This window comes from Cyclopterus lumpus, chromosome 16, assembly GCF_009769545.1.
Source record: "Cyclopterus lumpus isolate fCycLum1 chromosome 16, fCycLum1.pri, whole genome shotgun sequence".
In the NCBI taxonomy this organism is placed as follows: Eukaryota; Metazoa; Chordata; class Actinopteri; order Perciformes; family Cyclopteridae; genus Cyclopterus; species Cyclopterus lumpus.
Window position 1 is genome coordinate 10,458,497 of NC_046981.1, and position 18,036 is coordinate 10,476,532.

General features: G+C 42.1%; 3 protein-coding genes across 4 annotated transcripts; 1 reads left to right on the plus strand and 2 right to left on the minus strand.

Moving 5' to 3' along the window:
- The first annotated feature begins 147 nt into the window (after positions 1-147).
- On the plus strand, positions 148-8,308 carry znf687a (zinc finger protein 687a). Of its 2 annotated transcripts, none has more exons than XM_034553570.1 (11): positions 148-466; positions 822-2,730; positions 3,242-3,497; positions 3,640-3,824; positions 3,906-4,090; positions 4,179-4,355; positions 4,452-4,614; positions 4,709-4,939; positions 5,061-5,173; positions 5,867-5,969; positions 6,064-8,308. In XM_034553570.1, exons 2-11 carry the CDS (start codon positions 838-840, stop codon positions 6,685-6,687), a joined length of 3,930 nt encoding a protein of 1,309 aa, XP_034409461.1. In that variant the 5' UTR covers positions 148-466; positions 822-837; the 3' UTR covers positions 6,688-8,308. The 2 variants fall into 2 exon arrangements, with proteins under 2 accessions (XP_034409461.1, XP_034409462.1); XM_034553571.1 differs by having other exon boundaries at positions 148-381.
- A 119-nt stretch (positions 8,309-8,427) lies between these two features.
- On the minus strand, positions 8,428-13,194 carry LOC117745599 (otoancorin-like). Its single transcript, XM_034554036.1, has 12 exons — positions 13,082-13,194; positions 12,850-12,991; positions 12,236-12,429; positions 12,062-12,152; positions 11,809-11,917; positions 11,526-11,695; positions 10,819-10,968; positions 10,532-10,674; positions 10,139-10,275; positions 9,721-9,812; positions 8,966-9,119; positions 8,428-8,805 (listed from the first exon to the last, which is right to left on the minus strand). Exons 1-12 carry the CDS (start codon positions 13,117-13,119, stop codon positions 8,723-8,725), a joined length of 1,503 nt encoding a protein of 500 aa, XP_034409927.1. The 5' UTR covers positions 13,120-13,194; the 3' UTR covers positions 8,428-8,722.
- LOC117745798 lies at positions 13,148-17,776 on the minus strand. Its single transcript, XM_034554332.1, has 11 exons — positions 17,723-17,776; positions 17,413-17,606; positions 17,272-17,329; positions 15,772-15,924; positions 15,529-15,671; positions 15,000-15,117; positions 14,450-14,854; positions 14,130-14,279; positions 13,858-13,904; positions 13,289-13,413; positions 13,148-13,200 (listed from the first exon to the last, which is right to left on the minus strand). Exons 1-11 carry the CDS (start codon positions 17,774-17,776, stop codon positions 13,148-13,150), a joined length of 1,500 nt encoding a protein of 499 aa, XP_034410223.1.
- Between the last annotated feature and the right edge of the window lie 260 nt (positions 17,777-18,036).

Below are 18,036 nucleotides of genomic sequence, written 5' to 3' on the forward strand. Positions count from 1 at the left end.
TTAAAATGAGCCAGTAGTGACATACAAACTAATACATCATTAATCACAAACACAAACAATATTGATACCATATATAACGTTATATATATATATATATTTTTTTTTCTTCGACCAAATGAGCCACTCCCTCTTCCGTACAATATCGAAGAGCTTCTACTGGTTAAAAGATACAATTGCAGAATATTCAGATTGTATGAGAAAAGTGTTTCATGAAATAGTGTTTTGAATAGTAATGCGTACCGATGTTTTCGCGTGACACCTTTAATGTTGTGAACAACCTCTTTGGGCACCTGGGAAGTCGCTGTCGCACAATTTGTTGACGAGGTATTAATGCGTCGGAGAAGAAAGTCAGGAACCAACTTTGCAAACTAACGTCAGCAGGTAATTCAGTTTAAATACAAACGTGAGCTGATGGTAGCTTCACCTGGAGCTACACAACACACAGTCTACATTAGGACCACGTCAGGTAAGTGTTACTCTGATGCAGCTAAACGTGGTCTTTGACTCACTTGACGTCAGGAAAGTTGTCCGTTTGTCGTTAGCATGGCCAGCTAGTTGCAAGCTAACGACTAGCTAACGTTAGCCGTTAGCAGAAGGAACCACTTGTTGCAACTCAGTTAGCTAAGTTTAACTTCCGGTTTCTTCAGACCTGTTTATCTGCAGTCTGGAACAGAATAAAAACACCAATATTAATGTATTTAACTAGACACTCGACCTTTTTGTGATTCCGCCCGTAACGTATTGTATTTCATTCAGACACAAGTGTAACTGTCTCAACGTATCATGACGTAACGTTGTTGACTCACGTGTTCCCCCAACAGGTTTCTTGTGCTGGCAATGGGGGACATGAAGACCCCGGATTTTGATGATTTGCTGGCAGCTTTTGACATTCCCGACATTGATGCCAAAGAGGCCATTCAATCAAGTCCAGAGGAGGACCAGGATGAAGAAGAGGGAGAGAGTGGGTCTTCCTCGTGCTTCCCCTGCCCTCCTGCCTCACACAGTGACCTCCCTGTGGTCAGTGTTATTGTGAAGAACACAGTACGATCTGAGTCCATGGAAGAGGAGAAGTCTCAGAGCGATATAACTGTCACAGTGCAGGACCTCACCTCACAGTTTGGTCCAAAAAAGCCTGCAGATGCCCCTGTGGAGCCACAGATTGCCAATGGCTTCGAGGGATCTGTCCACGGGGACCAGGGACAGTCCAATGCAGAGCCATGGCACCCTTGTTCATCGTTGATGAATGCTTCTAAGGGAAAAAATGTTAAAGGAGCTGAGGTTGGATTGGTCCAACACGTGACTGATGTCATAAAAAGTTTGAAACCCCTGCCCTATCTCCAGTCTTCGACTAGGGCTGGTCCTAACTCCTCAACCACCCCCTCCCCACACCCAGGCAGTCCTGACCTTCCTCAACCCTCACCTAAAAAGGACACAACTTGTCTCCTCAGTAATCCATCATCTTCCCCTTCGTCACAAAATGGGAGTATTAAGGCTGGATTTAAACATGTTATGCACTCGGATGAAGATGACTCAGAACCAGACTTTGGAAGTCCGCTGGTGATCCAGGAGAGCCCAGAATCTGTAATGTCCTCCCCTCCAAAATTTAAATACAGAGCCAAACTACAGTCTGAGCTTCTTGGGTCTCCTGAATCCCTTCCCTGTATTGTCTCAACGTCTTATCGTCCTCTGCCTTCTCTTGCACCTGCAACACCTAAACCCAAACTTGAGGAGCAGGGGCCACCTACCACCCTCGGTTGTCTCTCCAAAGCTCCTCAACCACAGAGTCCCCAGGACTGCCTCCCCTCTCTCAGCACAGGCTCTGCATCAGTCCAAGAGGATAAATACCCAGAGCATGTGATTGATGAACGAGACTCACCTGAGAGCCCACCGCCCAGCGAGACAGGTCTTGTAGTCCCCAAGAGATGCAGAACTCCGGATTCGGCCCAAGCAACAGCAAACCACAAGGACTTGGGTCACGAAGAGGATATCATGGAAGATGATCCCAAAGAAGAGGACAAGTCAGGTGAGGAGCTGAGTGCAAAGGGGGCTGGAGATGAGGAGAATTTAAACGAGGAGAGCTGTGAGGGTCCTGGGTCTGCTCGCGCTGCAGACACATTTTCATCTCAATTGCGTCCTCTCAAAGTTAAAATCAAAATGCCTCCAGGTAGCATGGCAAAGACTGTTGGCCCTAAAAAAAGTGGGAAAACTATCCCCAAGGGTGTGAATAGTTCAAAACCTTCACTAGAGCGTCACAACACAAGATCCAAGAGGGAGTTTTCGCAGCAGACTCGGTTGCCTGCAATCGCGATGCTCCAGGATGCCTGTGCTGCAACGCTGGAAGGTGCCAGTATGGTCAAAGAAAAAAACGCACTGGACGCCAAGCCTAAAGTTTCCCCAACAGCTGTTAGCATCACCAAAACTGCAGCCCTGCCTACCATCTCCGTCGCCACTCCGAGGGTCAGCCCGGGTGGGATCAACACTCGCAGCCTGGGTCATAAAGCTCTGAACAGTGGGATGACACTTCCTGCACCTTCACCTTTGCTTACGCCTCAAAGTAGCAGCAGACCAGCCTCAATAGTTAACAGTACTGGGGCAATCATATCCAAGACTCAGACCAACCTGGTAGAAGCTTTCAACAAGATCCTCAACAACAAGAACCTCCTGCCCAGTTATAAACCAGATCTCAGCTCACCGCTTCCTGCAGAGTGGGACCTTCCTCTACCTGCACAGGTAAGCCGTCCCAGTGCGTTATTCATTTATTATAATATGTTAGTTTACTGAATTTTTATTTTTAGATTTTGGACTATTGGTCTAAATAAACAAGCATTTTAAATGTGTTCACATTTACCATGGGCAAATTGTGATAGACATTTCCCCCTTTTCTGACATTTTAGAGACAAAACAAATTGATTAAAAAAAATAAAATAATAATTTGCAGTTTTAGCGGTAATCCAAATAACCAGTTTGTTTCTGCCATAATTGTGTCAACTGCAATTAGGGTTCCCTCCCACAAACTAATTACAAGTTGATCAGCTGGTTAGCGTAGCATTTAAAGTTAAATCTGATAATGATGAGCATCCCAACTATTGCTAATATAAGTATGTTCCTTGCAGGCTGCAATCCTACAGAACAAGGCTTAATTGGTCTTTATTTTACGTGACAAGCTCACAGCATAGTTTCTCATAGCTCTATTTAATATTCTTGGTAATATCTAAGTAGATGAATGTCTGATCCCATACAGGGTTACCGCTGTTTGGAGTGCGGTGATGCCTTTGCCTTGAAGCAGAGCTTGGCGCGGCACTACGATCGTCGCTCGCTCAGGATTGAGGTGACCTGTAATCACTGCGCCAAACGGTTAGCCTTCTACAACAAGTGCAGCCTGCTGTTGCATGCCAGAGAACACAAGGAGAGAGGCCTGATCATGCAGTGTTCACACCTGGTCATGAAACCTGTTCCAGTGGAGCAGATGATTGGCCACCAGGAACCCACGGCAACTGGTTGGTTAACATAGTCTCAGCTCTGTTGCTTATCTGTTCTTTTTTTTATAAATGTTATTCATATATGTGATTGTCTCACTTTGTATCCTCCTCATTGATTCCTCAGACTTGCTCTCTCCTTCTCTTTTGTCATTTTGTTCAGGATCATCATCATCATCCTCTTCAGGCCAGGCCACCCCAGCACCCATGCCACATCAAGTAGTATCCAAGAAGAAAGCAGAGGCCCTGCAGTACATCAGTAATAAATGTTCCGAGTGTCAGGCTCAGTTTCATAGCAAAGAAGAAGTGGCCGAGCATTTCCAAGAAATCAAACCAGCACAAACCTCTGTGAGTCCTTTTATTGTGAGGGCTTTTTTAATGATTTATTTTCAATGATGGGAACATTAACTTAATTCTGTTGTTTGCTAGTCGTGCACAGAGTGCTCTCCTCCAATGCTTCTGCCAAACAGCTGCAGCTCTGCAGCTCATCAACGCATCCACCAAGGCAGTCCTCCACACGTCTGCCCAGAGTGTGGTGGCACAGCCAAGCAGCCGCTATTTCAGACACACCTCGACGAGACCTGTTTACACTTTGCCCGACGCATTGGATACAGGTGTGACATCGTTGTTATAGCCACATGAATTCTGTTTATATGCCCATGTTTCCCTCTTCGGACGTTCAACAACTATTTCTCTCTGCAGATGTTCCAGTTGCCTGGTGGTGTTTGGGGGGCTTAACTCGGTGAAGTCTCACATTCAACAGGCTCATTGTGATATGTTCCACAAATGCCCCAGCTGTCCTATGGCTTTTAAATCTGCTCCCAGCATACAGAACCACATTAGTTCCCAACATCCAGCGGTCACTGAAGGACAGACTATGTATGTATTACAACACAGACACACACATGTGCTTTTACTCATGAAAAGAAATGTTTTCTCCTCAATTATCTAACACCGTTTTAATTCTTTTTACAGGTCAATATATAAATGTGTCATGTGTGACACGGTTTTTACAAACAAGTCTCTGCTGTACGTCCACTTTGACACTCATTTAACCAATCAAAAGGTGCATGTGTTTAAATGCCCTGAGTGCACCAAGTTATTTTCTCAGAGGAGTTCCCTTCTGGATCATTTCAAGGTACATGTATGTTTACATCGTGGTTAATTTAGTTCAGTTAGTATTAAGATCTAATATATATTAATGTTTTGTTTTGTTTTGTTTTGTTCCTCAGACCCATAAGACTCTCACGTTAAAACAAGAGGTACCTTCACCTCCAGCTGCTTCCTCTCGTTCGCGGCCCTCGGTGAAGTTGGAGAGCTCCGATAGAGAGGAGTGGATGGATGAAGAGAAAGTGAAGACTGAGAGGATGAAGGCCCCCTCCGGGTGGAAGTGTGCACCTTGCCATGCACGCTACACAGACCGGGAAGACTACATTAAGCACATGGCTGAACAACATAGCAAGGTCTGGAAGTCCACCAAACCCCCGGCTGTCAAAGATGTATCATTTGACTATATTGGTTTAGTGTTTAGATACAACTATAAATGAACAGATGAAACCAAATGTTTTTGTTTGTGTTCTGTAGAATCTGAAGAAGTTTCCTTGTAACAAGTGTGAGAGCTCCTTCACCACCACTTCCAGTATGAGACGTCACATCAGAGACAAACACAAAGTAATGAACCGTTGCTTTCGCTGCCAGTGAGTATCTCTAATTCTGCATTCCTTATCCTGATTATGACAACAGGTGAATTTGCTGGCACTTCGTACAAAAGTTGAAACTATTTTCAACAGGATTTCTGTTGATTAAAAATGTTGAGCATTCTATATTTCCATTTGTTCATGGCATACTACATACTATGATTTTATTAATGACATTAACATGGCCTACTACAACATGACATGTTATGAAATACTCTGACTTGTTTCTGACTCTTTTTGGTATAAAATACTATGATTTCTTGATGACATTTGTATGACATACTGTACTTTGTATGACCTACATGGACATACTATACTGTGACTTTAGTCCGCATTAACTGACTTTTTTTATTACATATTTATGGCATACTATACTATAACTTTTAATGAATTTTCATAGAATGCTCTTCCATCATCATCGGTTTAGATTTCTCTGATATTTTTATGATGCACTATACTTTTTAATTACCTTTTTGCATTTGTAATCACATTTTCATTACATACTATACTATGACTTTATGACTCCTCATTATTCCGTATTCCATGGAATTATTGTGATTTTAGGGGAAATGCATATATAATAAATAAATAGAAAAAAAACAAGACCGCATTCAAATTCTGATTCCTGAAATGGGCGATGGCCCAAAATGTTGCCAACATCAAACCTTCACTAATTTGTGTTTGTTTGTGTAGGTTCTGTAGTGAGGGTAAGAAAACATTCAGCAGCAGAGCGACGTTGGAGAAACATGTTCAGCAAAGACACAGCATGGAACCAGAGAGCCAGAACACACAGCTAGTAAGCCACTCTTCTTTTTCAAGAAGTCAAACGGCAAACAATTTTTAACTAAGATGTTGTTGAATGCAGTTGCCTTGATTTCCTCCGGTCGCAGGCAGGCAGAGATGAGGCCGACAGTTCCTCAGAACAGGACGGTAGTTTGTCGGCTGGCCGGAGAGGAGCAGTGACGATGGAGCAGGATGAAGAGTCCACAGACGGAGCGAGTCCAGTGAAGAAGTCACGGTCCTCCTCCTCTGCCCCAATCTACCTTCCCGAGTCTGGGTTCCGCTGCTCCCCCTGTGGCTTCACCTCGGAGGACCAGGCCGTGTTCCTGGAGCATATCAGCCACCACCGACGAGGAGGGACGGAGGGCGGGAACGGCGGCCAGCAGTGTCTACAGTGTGGCGCCTGCTTCACATCCATTTCTGCCCTGTCACGCCATCGCTTCATCACCCACAAAGTGAGAGATGCATCCTCTGATAACCAGCAATCCATCAGTATGCATCCGGCACCTTCCCCTGGTACCAACAGGAACCATGAGGATAAGAGTTCTCTGGACAGTTCTGCACCAGCATCGCCCTCCTCTCAATCCTCCTTAGCTCAGGGGAAGGAAGAGGAGGGCACACTGGCCTGTAGAGTGTGTGACAAACACTTTGAAAAGGCAACAGATCTGACAACACACTTCAGAACTCACGGTATGGCTTTTATCAATGCAAGGAACGCCGGAAAAACTCCCTAAATACGCGGGTAAGAGCATTGTCGGTTGATGATGACAGAATATTTGCAAGTGCCTTATATACTGTCGACTTGTGGCTTAACACACCTTTGCAAGAATTTAACCAAATAAAGGTGATATAACGGAGTTTCTATTTGAATAGATTTTTATAGGTGAGGATAAGATTAATGTTTTACTTGACACTCTGGATCTAATGGTGCATTTCTGTGGTCGGTAGTGATGACAGAGTTTCTTCAGTGAACAATTGGTCTGGCTCGTTGATCGCTGTGACCTGTTCACATAATGTTCCCGGAGAGAATTGTGGTCCTACGATGGTTATGAGGGCTGTTTCATTGAATGTTGAAATGTGTCTGTTTTCATTTTAATACTTTCATCCCACTGAGGAGACGTATGAACGGTAATGCAGGTATTTGTTTTGTTTGTTTCCTACATATTCTTAATAAAATAATTGCAGCAGTTTAGATTATTATTACCGTGGTTACTATTCAATGTGAATACTTTCTTATTTACATTTTCAGAAACATACAATAATGTTTTATATTGATTTACACTTCTAAAAGCAGCCGTCGTCTTCTATACTTTGCTAAAATAGGAAACAATCAAATTTCCTTTTTGTGTTTTCTTGCTGCCTGACTGCTGAAACTCAATGTTGGATCTATTGTTGCACACAGATTGCTGTATTCTGTCCCACATAGTTCATCATATTGTGAAAGAATGTCTCACTGTCAGTATTACAGTGGCCAATAACTTTCAATGCATATGGTGGGATGTTGGTATTGTCTCTCGAGACAAAATTGAGCCCAACCTTTAAATGTTTACTGATATTGATATCATGTCCCTGTATATTTATATTGTTCTCACATTAAAATTGACTAATAGGTTATACAATTTAAAAATGTTGCTTTGGGAAATGGTCTGCAATAATCTGAAGTGTACACACTATTTAGTTAATGGAGTAAACCTGTTTGAATGTTACTGTATCAACATTAAATTAACTGATTTATTCCTTCTGTGAGCGAGAGATGGAAGTAAAATTTTAATATTTTGGCTTTTTCTAAATCTTTTATGAAATTACTGTGAACAAAAGATCAGTATGTGTGTGATGTCGCTTTCTTATGCTTTTCATGTAAGATGTTGAACCCTATATTTATCTTCAGTCTTTGCACTGCAAAAAAAGAAATCAGATGTTGCATCATCAGTGAGTGTCAGCAGGTTGTGTTCTTGTTTGGTAGGAGTCAGTTTTAGGAGGACATGAAATATGTTTAATTTCCGTACTGTTAAACTAAATCGTTGCTTGATCTGAGAGGATAAACGAGTGTTAAAAGTGTACCCTGTCATGGGTGCTTGGAAGATATAGAGGGATGTGTTTTGATTTAGTTGCACTTTTTTTTAATTGTTCGTGGCTGAAATATCTCCGGCCACAGGATCGATACTGATGACTGCGTCCGCATCTGAGTTTTAGTTTTTAAGATCTGTTGTCATCAGTGACCTGTTTGTGCTTACTTTCTCAGGAGATTATCCAATGTTTGAACACTCATTGTTCTATTTAACTTTTCTGTTCCTGCATTGAAAAATACTTTCTATCTAAAAGTCAAAAAAACTCTAATAAAAAACTGGCACATTGTCCTGTTTGTTTGGTTTTGTCTTCAAATACCATGTTAACAGTGAATGAGTATGTATATAAATATTCTTTATTGAGCTTAATCACTTTTCATTTTACACTTCATCATGCAGTGTCAAATAAAGACATCCCACATAGCAAACAAACATTTCTCTTCATTCCAGTGACAGAATATTTAAAGCAATAATAGATTCCTTACACCGCTTAGCAGGTCATATGATTATGTTGTGTACTTAATGTTTAGAATAGGCACACTCCTACGCTCACACAAATGATCTCAGATTTTGCTTATCTATGAGAAACATGTCTTCATCACAAATAATACACTTAAAGGATGATTACATGTCACAGGTGCACCTAATGTTAAGAGGATGGGTGTGTGGTCAGCTTAAAGCAGGTGGAGGTGGCTCTCTATCCTCACAGCAGCAGGAACCCCATGAGGAGTAACAGAAAGGGCTTCACGAGAGCTGAGACCCCCTCAACATTCAGCGATGGAGTACCTAAACAAGAGTGAAATGAAGATTGAATGCAAAGATTTTCTCACTGAGCAATGAAAGTCCATGAAAACCCATTTTCTTAAGATGTGAACTGGGATATTACAGAAACACACTATTTTCTACTACTGAGTGAATTTACAGCCGTGGGCATGAATGTGCTTACCTGACTGTACAGATCTCTCTGTTTGGTCAGGTGACCCGATCACAGCCCTCTCAAGAGCGGCCAGCTGCTCATCACTGAGGGACGCTCGCTGTTTGCTGGTTACCATGGCAGCGTTGTCAGGTCCAAGAGCTTCAAGCTGAGCAACAGAGAGGACCTGGAGGAATCAAACATCCCCCCATTAAAATGACTTTACTAAACAACACAACCCGTTTTTGAAGCTAAATATTTTGTATTACAAATGGTATACAACATTTAAATTTAATTAAAATATATATTATTATAGTAATGTGTCGTAAAGAATTTCAGAAAGATCTTATGTCATAGTTTAGTATGTGGAAAAAATGTGTTGTATGTCATGAAAAAGTCATAAAGTAGTAGCATTGTATCTTCTAGACATTTCTAAAATGTCATAGTTTGATCATAAGTTTGATTTCTTTGTCATAAAAAGTCCATCAAATAGTTATATTATAGTATGTCATTAACATGTAAAAAAAAGCGCTTTCTTTGCATTTAAAAAGTAGTATAGTATGGTATGTCATAATAGTCATAGTATATTATTTCATTATTTCATTATAGTATGTTGTAAAATATATGATGCTATAACAAATTGCAAAAAAAGTACCTCAAGTTAAGTTAAGTACAAATATCTTTACTTATCTGTACTATTAACTGTACTATCTGTAAATTAACTAGATTTTGTCTCCAAGCTGAAAGCTGATGGAAAACGAGAACAAAGGTTTGTTAAAGCTACTTACAGCGAAGTGAGGTATGAGCGGGATGCAGGACTCGCCGATAAATGAGAAGACGACCGAGTCTAAAGAGGCCAACTCAGTGGAGTTCAGCCCAGCTGAGGGAAGGAAACAGCTGGTCAGTTGTTAGGGATGAACGGCCTTCTCCAAGGCCAGTTTCCTCTGCCATATCATTCAAATTTGATACATTTGCATATTACATACAGTGTCATTCATTTGATATCACATAATCCACACAGAGTTATTTATTTGTCTTGACCCTCCAACCTTTAACTCATTATAATACACAACTGCAATCGCTAGGAGCGCCATTAAAACCTTGTTTTCCTCACACAGGAATAGTTGTGAAAAGCTGCTCGGCAACAAGAACGACAGCGGAATACTACACTTGTGGAGATATAGGAAGTAGAGGTGATGGTCTAACCAATGATGTTGCCCAGCTCAGACACTTGTGCTTCAGTCCAGGTGTTGGGATTTCCAAACGCAGACACAGCAAGCTGCTTCAGCTGCTGTGCAACCTTGGCGGAGCATTGAACGCCATCCATTGAGCCCACAGCGTCCCTGTGACACACGGTCAACATATTGGATTCTGCTCTAAAGAATGCATACTTTGTGAACTCAACAAAAAACATATTTGTCAGTATTAGTCTATAAATCAGGCGTTAAGACCAGAAATGAAAACATGAGGGTGACTACGATGGAGGTCAGGTGAACACTTGTAGCTGCATGAGACAAACACAGAGAGTCGAATGTTTGGTTCTCTCTCTTGACTGATCTAAAGATACTAGGCATGTATGGATCTGTACGGTGCACACACTTGAAGGCGTTCACGTTGAGCTGTCTGAACTCGCTGGAGTTTAGGCCACAGATGAACTGGCTCAGTGCGACCATGTCTGCAGCTTCCAGCTGCTGCGCTGTCAGGTTCTCATGTTCAGAAACACCCTTCCACACCGCCTCCCACTATTGAGACAGGTTGTATTGATTAGTGAACATCATGGTAATCCGCATACGAGTAGCAGCAAACTCCCGGGAAGAGCGCCAGGGTATGAAGCACATTTTACACAGTGGCAAAATGTTACAATTACAACTGATTTTATTCTTCACCTGTGACACGTTCCAGCCGCAATTGTCGATTTCCTCCAGAGCGTCGAGTGAGAAGGGGAGTTTCTCCAGGTCTGCATCGGAGAAGCCCCGAGTTATGCATCCCAGCTGCATCACCTCACTCTCAGTCATCTGTGACACTGGGCCCAAGACCTGCGGAGACACTCGAATGAATCAAGCTTTTAATCAGAAAAAGGATTGGGATGAACACAACATGCTGGATATTACAGCATAGAAAAGTTCTCGATTCACATTTTGAATTAGTTTTGAACTTGGATTTTGATATCTTTTAGTCATTGGAATACATTTTATAACTTTCTGCTGAAGGGAGGGTAGTCTGAAATGTTTGGTTTCGTTCAATTTTCTTAACACTAGATTTATAACATTTCTGTCGTCACTTGAGCTGCACAAAGTTGCTGCATGTTGCTGGTTCTATTAATGACTTTAGACCGTTGTAATAACTGTTCAGTTTGTGCCTTTTGGTTTAAAAATAGAGGGAATGTTGGTTTCTATATTGGCTAAACAACTCTGGTTGATATTGTGGGAATTATTATTGTATTTATACATTAGGTTTTAAGTAGTACATAGTTTTATATTCTTTATGCACTTTCAGTTTTTATGATTAAACACATACATTTTGAGATGTGGGAGAGTTTTTCTATCAAATGGATTTTGTTGAATGGAAGTCAGGATCAGTGCCTCCATTGTACCTCAACTGCTTTTGTGCTGAGCGCGTCCAGTTGGTCGGCCCCGTAGTCAGAGACAGCGCCGAGTGTTTCTAAAGTAGTCAGGAAGGTTTCGTCTGACATGTGAGCGAGCTGCGTGCGTGTCCAGTAGACGTTGTTCATTCCAAGTTCCTCAATCAACTCCACAGTGAGTTCTTTATCAACGAAGGAGAAAAGAGAGAAACACATACGTAGGTGAGAATTAGGAAAGTACAGTGGAGAAATGCATCCCCACTGTTTTGCACGTTATCACTGGCTTTATTCTTACCGGTTGCATTTGATGAGGAGGTTGCGAGATTGAAGATTTTCTTTCTCAGGGCTTTGGAGGTGTACTGCCGGCCCGACGTCAAAGAATATAGAACGTCCTTCATCCAGGGCTGAAAGAGACAGAGAGGGGGTCTAATAATCTAATATTATGATAAATACATGCACACATTATTGCAACCAGAAGAATGCAGTGCTTTACTCCCTCTTGATTTTGAGTGATGTATTGATAACAATGTGGAACGGAAGATACACACCTTATTGGGAAGAGCAGATGTGGCATTGTCATCCAAAAGGAGGAAAGGACCCAGTGCTTCCATAGTCTCAGCTGACCAATAAGATGGATCCCTGCAAAAGGTTTTAAAAAATGCATCAGACTCTTGCTTTCTCTGCAGTTACTCAGGCGTCCACCGGGAGACTAGTCGTCCTACCCAAAAGTCTGCTTGACCAACTGAATCATCTCTGCCCTGTGGCGTAGAGGAATGTGCTGGCAGGAAGCCATTTGCTCAAGGCTGAAGTTGAGGATACCGGGGGCCATGCGGAGCAGTTGGGAAGGCTGAAGCTCACATAAGAGCAGTCCAAGCCTGGACACATCTTCAACTGTCAGTCCAGAAAAGTCTGGCTCCTGCAAATGCATAGTGAATATCTTAGGGTGATGTCCACACACTCACCTCAAAATGTGATAGTAATAGGTGTGGAGCAGGTGACAATTTAAAGGAAAAAGGTGAATAATGTAGAGAAACATAATGAATGATGATTCCATACAGGGCTCACTGAAGGGGCTGATGAATAATGTATATGACCGTCACAGTATCCACATATCATCCCAATTGAACACCTATGAAACCTTTTAGACCAATGTGTTAGACAGCCACCATCAAAACCCCAAATGAGGAAATATATTTTTGGAGAGTTCATGAGATTTTGGACCATCAATGCCAAAGAGCATAGTTGCTACTTTAACAGCTCCGGATGGTTTCAAACCTAAATGAGATAGTTTATGTTTTTCCTTTAATTCATCCCCCGTCTGTATCGTTGTGTGTACTTCAGCCAGGCAAAGCAGTGCTCTCTGGGTGAGTGCGGGGCGAGAAGGCAAACGATGAGGTAATGAGCTCAGGTTGGCCTCTTGCATCTTGTCGAGGAAGGCAGGACACACCGAGTCAGGCAAATCCCTCACCTTCATAGGCCTGGGACAGTGTAAATGACATGAAGAGCCGTTACGTTTCATTATGTTTTTTTTTAAAGATGCAGTGAGCTCGAGAAAAGACTTTCTTTACGGCAGGTGAAGAAGTAAGTATGTGGGAAGGTTGATCATCTCCTCCTCAGTGATGCTTTTGAAATAGTCAGCTCTCTCTTTCTCCTTCGTTGCAAAAAGCTTTCTGGCCGCACATCCTGCCTGAAAAGGTATATTTGTTATCAATTGGTATACTGGACAAATGATTTATTTACAAATGTGCGGACATACTGTATGTGTGAGTAAGCACATGCCTGCACGTTGGAGAGCCACTGTGGAGTCTCTGTTATGGCCTGAGCCATGTCTTGCGTCTCATTGTCCGCGACACCGTCTATCATCTTACAGGTTACTCCTTGGAGGACTGAACGCAGCTTCCTGTCTCGGACAATAAACGTCAGCATGCAGAAATACACAAGAAAATGCAAATAACAAACAATACATATGCGTGCATTAAAAAGGAATTTGGTAAAGCTAACTAGGTTTTTTCCACTATATGTTTGAAACTGTGTGGATTTAAGTCAATTGTCATTTTTTCACTGAGTTAATCTTTTGTATAATAGTTTCATATATGACAATCTAAGATGTTTTAGAGGATTGAGAATGTTACTTGGTGACGGATATTCAATGTTTTAGAGACATCCTAAAGATTTTAAACCAAGTTTTCATTTGCTTTGATGATCTTGAAATATACCACCAATTTGAATTAACACCTCCGCCAGTCACAACAGAAACAATTTAACCTTATTATTGTAAGGGGTTTGCATTGCATTGTGTCGTATTGATTGATTCCGTTCAGTTGTTCACTGCTGCATATCTTACCAATGAAGCTTCTGTTTATCATGCATCTGTTTTGCCAGGAAAGCTGCCTAGAAGTCAGAAACATTGCACCAGTTTTTAGTATAAACAACTCATTACTTAACTAAATTAACAGATACATTATGATAGTAACTGTAATCCAGATTTGTTTATCGAGAATGTATCAAGAACCACCATAATAAGACATATGTTAAAATATGTTGAAAATGTGTATGCATGATAAAATGTGTTAATAGGTCAGTGGTGTCGACAGAGGAGGTATTGAGGCACTTTACCTGTGGCCGAGACCACATTTTAACCACCACTTGGTCCAAAGAGGTGAAGGTAAAGATGTTAGCTTTGTCCAGCTTGTTTAGAGGAAGCCTGCGAAGCAAACGGCCAAACAACTTCTGCACCAGCTCTGCGGGAACCATTTGTCCAAGCAGCTACAGGGAGACATTCAAAAATGATGGTTACAGTGTCTATAAATAGTATTACATAAAAGAATAAAAACACTTTTTATTTGAGAATGATTTTCGTATAAATCTGTAGTCATCATAGTTGGTGGTAATAAATAAAGTGAACTTCTATTTCCTGCCGCTCTCTCCTTACTCACCCCCTGCAGCACGGCCATCAGCTGCCCCTTCGACATCCGCATGGACATGTTCTTCAGGCCCTCTTTATCTGTCGGGATGTTCTTGACGTGCTTGAGCACACTGCTTGGCAAACCACCTGCGACGGACTGAAGGTCCACCAGATCCTCAGGGCGCATATGAGAGCCAGACTTCCAGCAGTCCTGCAGGCTCACCTTATCGCAAAGCAGTTTCTTGACCAGGGTGCGTTGCTGGCCCTTTGTCCATTGGACGGTGGGTCCCAGATCTTTGAGAAATTCTTTGAGTGATTTGGCAGGAATCTCAGACAGCTGTTTGGGAGACAGCGAGGCCACCATTTTGCCCAGCCAGGGTAGTGCTTCAGTGCTGTTTGTATTTGACATCACAGACTTGACAAGACGCTTCTTCCACTTTAGTCAGTAGAGAGTAAGAAGACAACAACAAAATAAAAAAGTTACTTCTGTTCTGGCCCGGGGGGGGGGGGGGGGGGGGGGGGGGGGGGGGAGACGACGACATGGACAGAAGTTTAGGTGAGTAGAAGCAAGTGATTGATACCTGTGTGATCCTGGGGTTGCCGAAGTCATCGCATTCCTTAAGCTCAGAGAGGAGTTTCCTGCTGATGTCAGGAGGCAAGTCTGGAGTGGTGGAATAATGACAGGCCAGTATGCCGAGCCTGATGAGCAAATGCAAATGTATTTATTATTCAAACTTCAACATTGAATCAGTCACCCCTATAATGTTGAGTACATTCATTTGCATACAGAATTATCATTATACAAATGTACCATTGTGTCTCATATAATGAGTGAGTGGATGTATAATGATCTCTCTCTTAGCTGTTAAGACCTTTTCTCCTCACAAACCCCCTAAAGCTCACACAATCAGGGTAAACAGTGAGATATGTTCCATCCGTCCTCGTCAGTTTCACTAAGAAATTACATGACATGGGGGAAATCAGAACAATCTGAATATATCTAGAAAATAAGTTATGAAAGGATCAAACTAGATTCTGATACAGAGTTTTTGTGTTTTAAGTGTATCATTAGTTTGTAACTGTAAAGCACATCCATGCATAAATACACACTTGTCCACATTCTCAGCAAACTCCTGATTTCCACTGAAGCACTCTTGAAATCTTTGAAGAAACTTCTTGCCCAGGCTTGGATTGATTTTAGAGGTCATATTCATAGCAGATGCAAAATGGCCTGAGTGGAAAAATTCACACAGCTAGAGGAGAAAAGGAAACAAATCAACAGAGCGATATTAAAATACTGTCATTTGCTGCTGGTTGCATTGGCTCTTCATCCTTCTTTGCAGACCACCTCACCTGTTCTTTGGGAGAAGAATCCACGTCTCTTGGTGCTAAACGGGAGACGTACGGTCCCATCATGGTCAACGCCTCCAAGTTCAGCCATTTCAGTGAAGGTGTGCAGCTCTTCTTCAGCCCTAACAAGTAAATGAGGCTGTTACTAGTCACATTCTAAATGAACAGAAAAGTGACAACAGGAAATAAGGCGTCACACCAACCCATTACGGATTTACACACATCCGCAACCTCGGAGTCATGTTTGACAGCAACCTCTCATTTGAACATCACATCAAACAAATCACCAGAACCTCCTTCTTCCACCTAAAAAACACCGCCCGTCTCCGCCCATCACTTTCCTCATCTGCTGCTGAAACTTTAATCCACGCCTTCATCACCTCCAGAATTGACTATTGCAATAGTATTCTTTATGGCACATCTTCCAAAATCCTAAACAAACTCCAATACATCTAGAACTCTGCTGCTCGCCTGCTCACCCACTCCCGTTCCCGTGATCATATGACCCCTGTTCTCCAGAGCCTTCACTGGCTCCCCGTCCCACAACGGATCCAATACAAAATCCTTCTCCTCACTCACAAAGCCCTCCATAATCAGGCCCCCTCCTACCTCACCGACCTGCTCCACCACCACACTCCATCCCGTCGGCTCCGCTCCTCTGGTGCCGACCTCCTGTCCATCCCACATAGGACCAAGCACCGGACGTGGGGTGACAGAGCCTTCTCTATATCTGCCCCCTCCCTCTGGAACTCTCTCCCCAAACTCATCCGGGACTGCACTGATCTTTCCTTATTCAAATCGCAAATCAAAACCCACCTGTTCAGAACTGCTTTTAATGTGTGATTGTTTGCTCCATGTTTTTTTTATTTATTTATTTATTAGGGTCCGAGCAACTGAGAAAGTCCCTATTTGTTTTACCTGTATTTTAGTTATTCTTATTTGTTAGCTTATAGGATGCTATAATTATGTTATGTAAAGTGTCTTTGATTATTATGAAAAGCGCTATATGAATTCAATACATTATTATTATTTATGGGTAAGATGTGGGTGATGTACTGACCCTTCCTGTAGCACTTGACGTTCTCTTTGATTTGCATGATTCCCTGGATCTAATTTCCATCTAACAAATACATTTGCAAGCAAGAAATTTGTGTCACAGATCGAGTTAGCTTTATTTCAGCTGCTTTATTCTTTTGCTATTACCCCTCATCTCCCCCTCTCTTTTTCTCTGAAGCCTCTTCCTCTCACTTCTACTTTATAAAATGGTTGAGAAGGTTTCCCCTTCAGTCTCTTCCAAGTTGTGCTCTTCATCTTTTTTTCTGTTTCACATAGAAGTATGAATTAATCCGGTTTTCTCATGAATAGTTAACGATAAGTATATCAGAATGTTTGACTTGACGTTTCTAATGTCTTAACTTATCTCTTACTTGATATTGGGTCAGTTGGTGGCCTCAGTGTACAGTTGAAGTCCTTCTGTGTGATCTGCTCTTTTACCCATCTCACCACCTGAGTCCTTTGGTCTTTAGACATGTAACCATACACATCCTTCAGCATGTCCATCCTGGAACCAACAAGCAATTTTACAATTTTAAGAAAAGCTGCTGAGAGACAATGGAAAAAGTAAGTACATAATGACACACTCACATCTTTGTCAGGTTTTGGCACTTTCCTCCATCAGTGGGAAGGTTCATTCTAGAAAAAGGCATATTCTGCAGCGCAGGTTTGGCAGCCGATAGCAGTGTGTCGTACTCGTCTGAAGTCATGTTTTCACTCTGTGTGGTCAAGGTCGCCCAGCACAGAGGAGCCACAAAGGCTTGCATGTAACATGCAGATGCCACCTGAGAGAATGAGAGAGATGGCAGGAGTCAATAGAGTGCCAGAAAGCTGCATTGGCAAAGGAATTATGTTTTTCTTTTCTCAAGATTTTAGCAATAGTGACGTCTGGAGTACTGACAGAGGAGTTCCTCATCTGCTGGAGCATGTCTGGAAGATTGCTGAAATTCCACATCTTGTTTGGCTAAATGAGATAGAAAGAAAATAGACAACTAATGTGTGCTGGCTAAGACAGCTGCCGGTGAACAATTAATAAATACAATTACCCATCAACCATTAAGATAATAATGGGAATGCTCTGAAAATAACCAATAATCATTTACAGTGTCTTTGAAGTGAAGAAATCAAATGTGGTTTAAGTGCTAGAGTGCTTGAGTGTGTGTGTGTGTGTGTGTGTGTGTGTATATTCGCACCCTTTTATCGACTTTGTTGGGA

Bases quoted from the DNA above. Each gene is read 5' to 3' on its own strand.
- znf687a (XM_034553570.1), top strand. From the start codon at position 838: ATGGGGGACATGAAGACCCCGGATTTTGATGATTTGCTGGCAGCTTTT. The intron at 3,825-3,905 runs GTGAGTCCTTTT...GTTGTTTGCTAG, and splicing joins TCAAACCAGCACAAACCTCT to TCGTGCACAGAGTGCTCTCC. The intron at 4,940-5,060 runs GTCTGGAAGTCC...TGTGTTCTGTAG, and splicing joins TGGCTGAACAACATAGCAAG to AATCTGAAGAAGTTTCCTTG.
- LOC117745798 (XM_034554332.1), bottom strand. From the start codon at position 17,776: ATGTGGAATTTCAGCAATCTTCCAGACATGCTCCAGCAGATGAGGAAC. The intron at 17,607-17,722 runs GTCAGTACTCCA...TCATTCTCTCAG, and splicing joins AGCAGATGAGGAACTCCTCT to GTGGCATCTGCATGTTACAT. The intron at 15,925-17,271 runs GTGAGATGGGTA...CTGTTCATTTAG, and splicing joins AAGACCAAAGGACTCAGGTG to AATGTGACTAGTAACAGCCT.
- LOC117745599 (XM_034554036.1), bottom strand. From the start codon at position 13,119: ATGATCAACCTTCCCACATACTTACTTCTTCACCTGCC. The intron at 12,430-12,849 runs GTACACACAACG...ATGCATTTGCAG, and splicing joins CACTGCTTTGCCTGGCTGAA to GAGCCAGACTTTTCTGGACT. The intron at 10,969-11,525 runs GTACAATGGAGG...GTGTCTCCGCAG, and splicing joins TCAGCACAAAAGCAGTTGAG to GTCTTGGGCCCAGTGTCACA.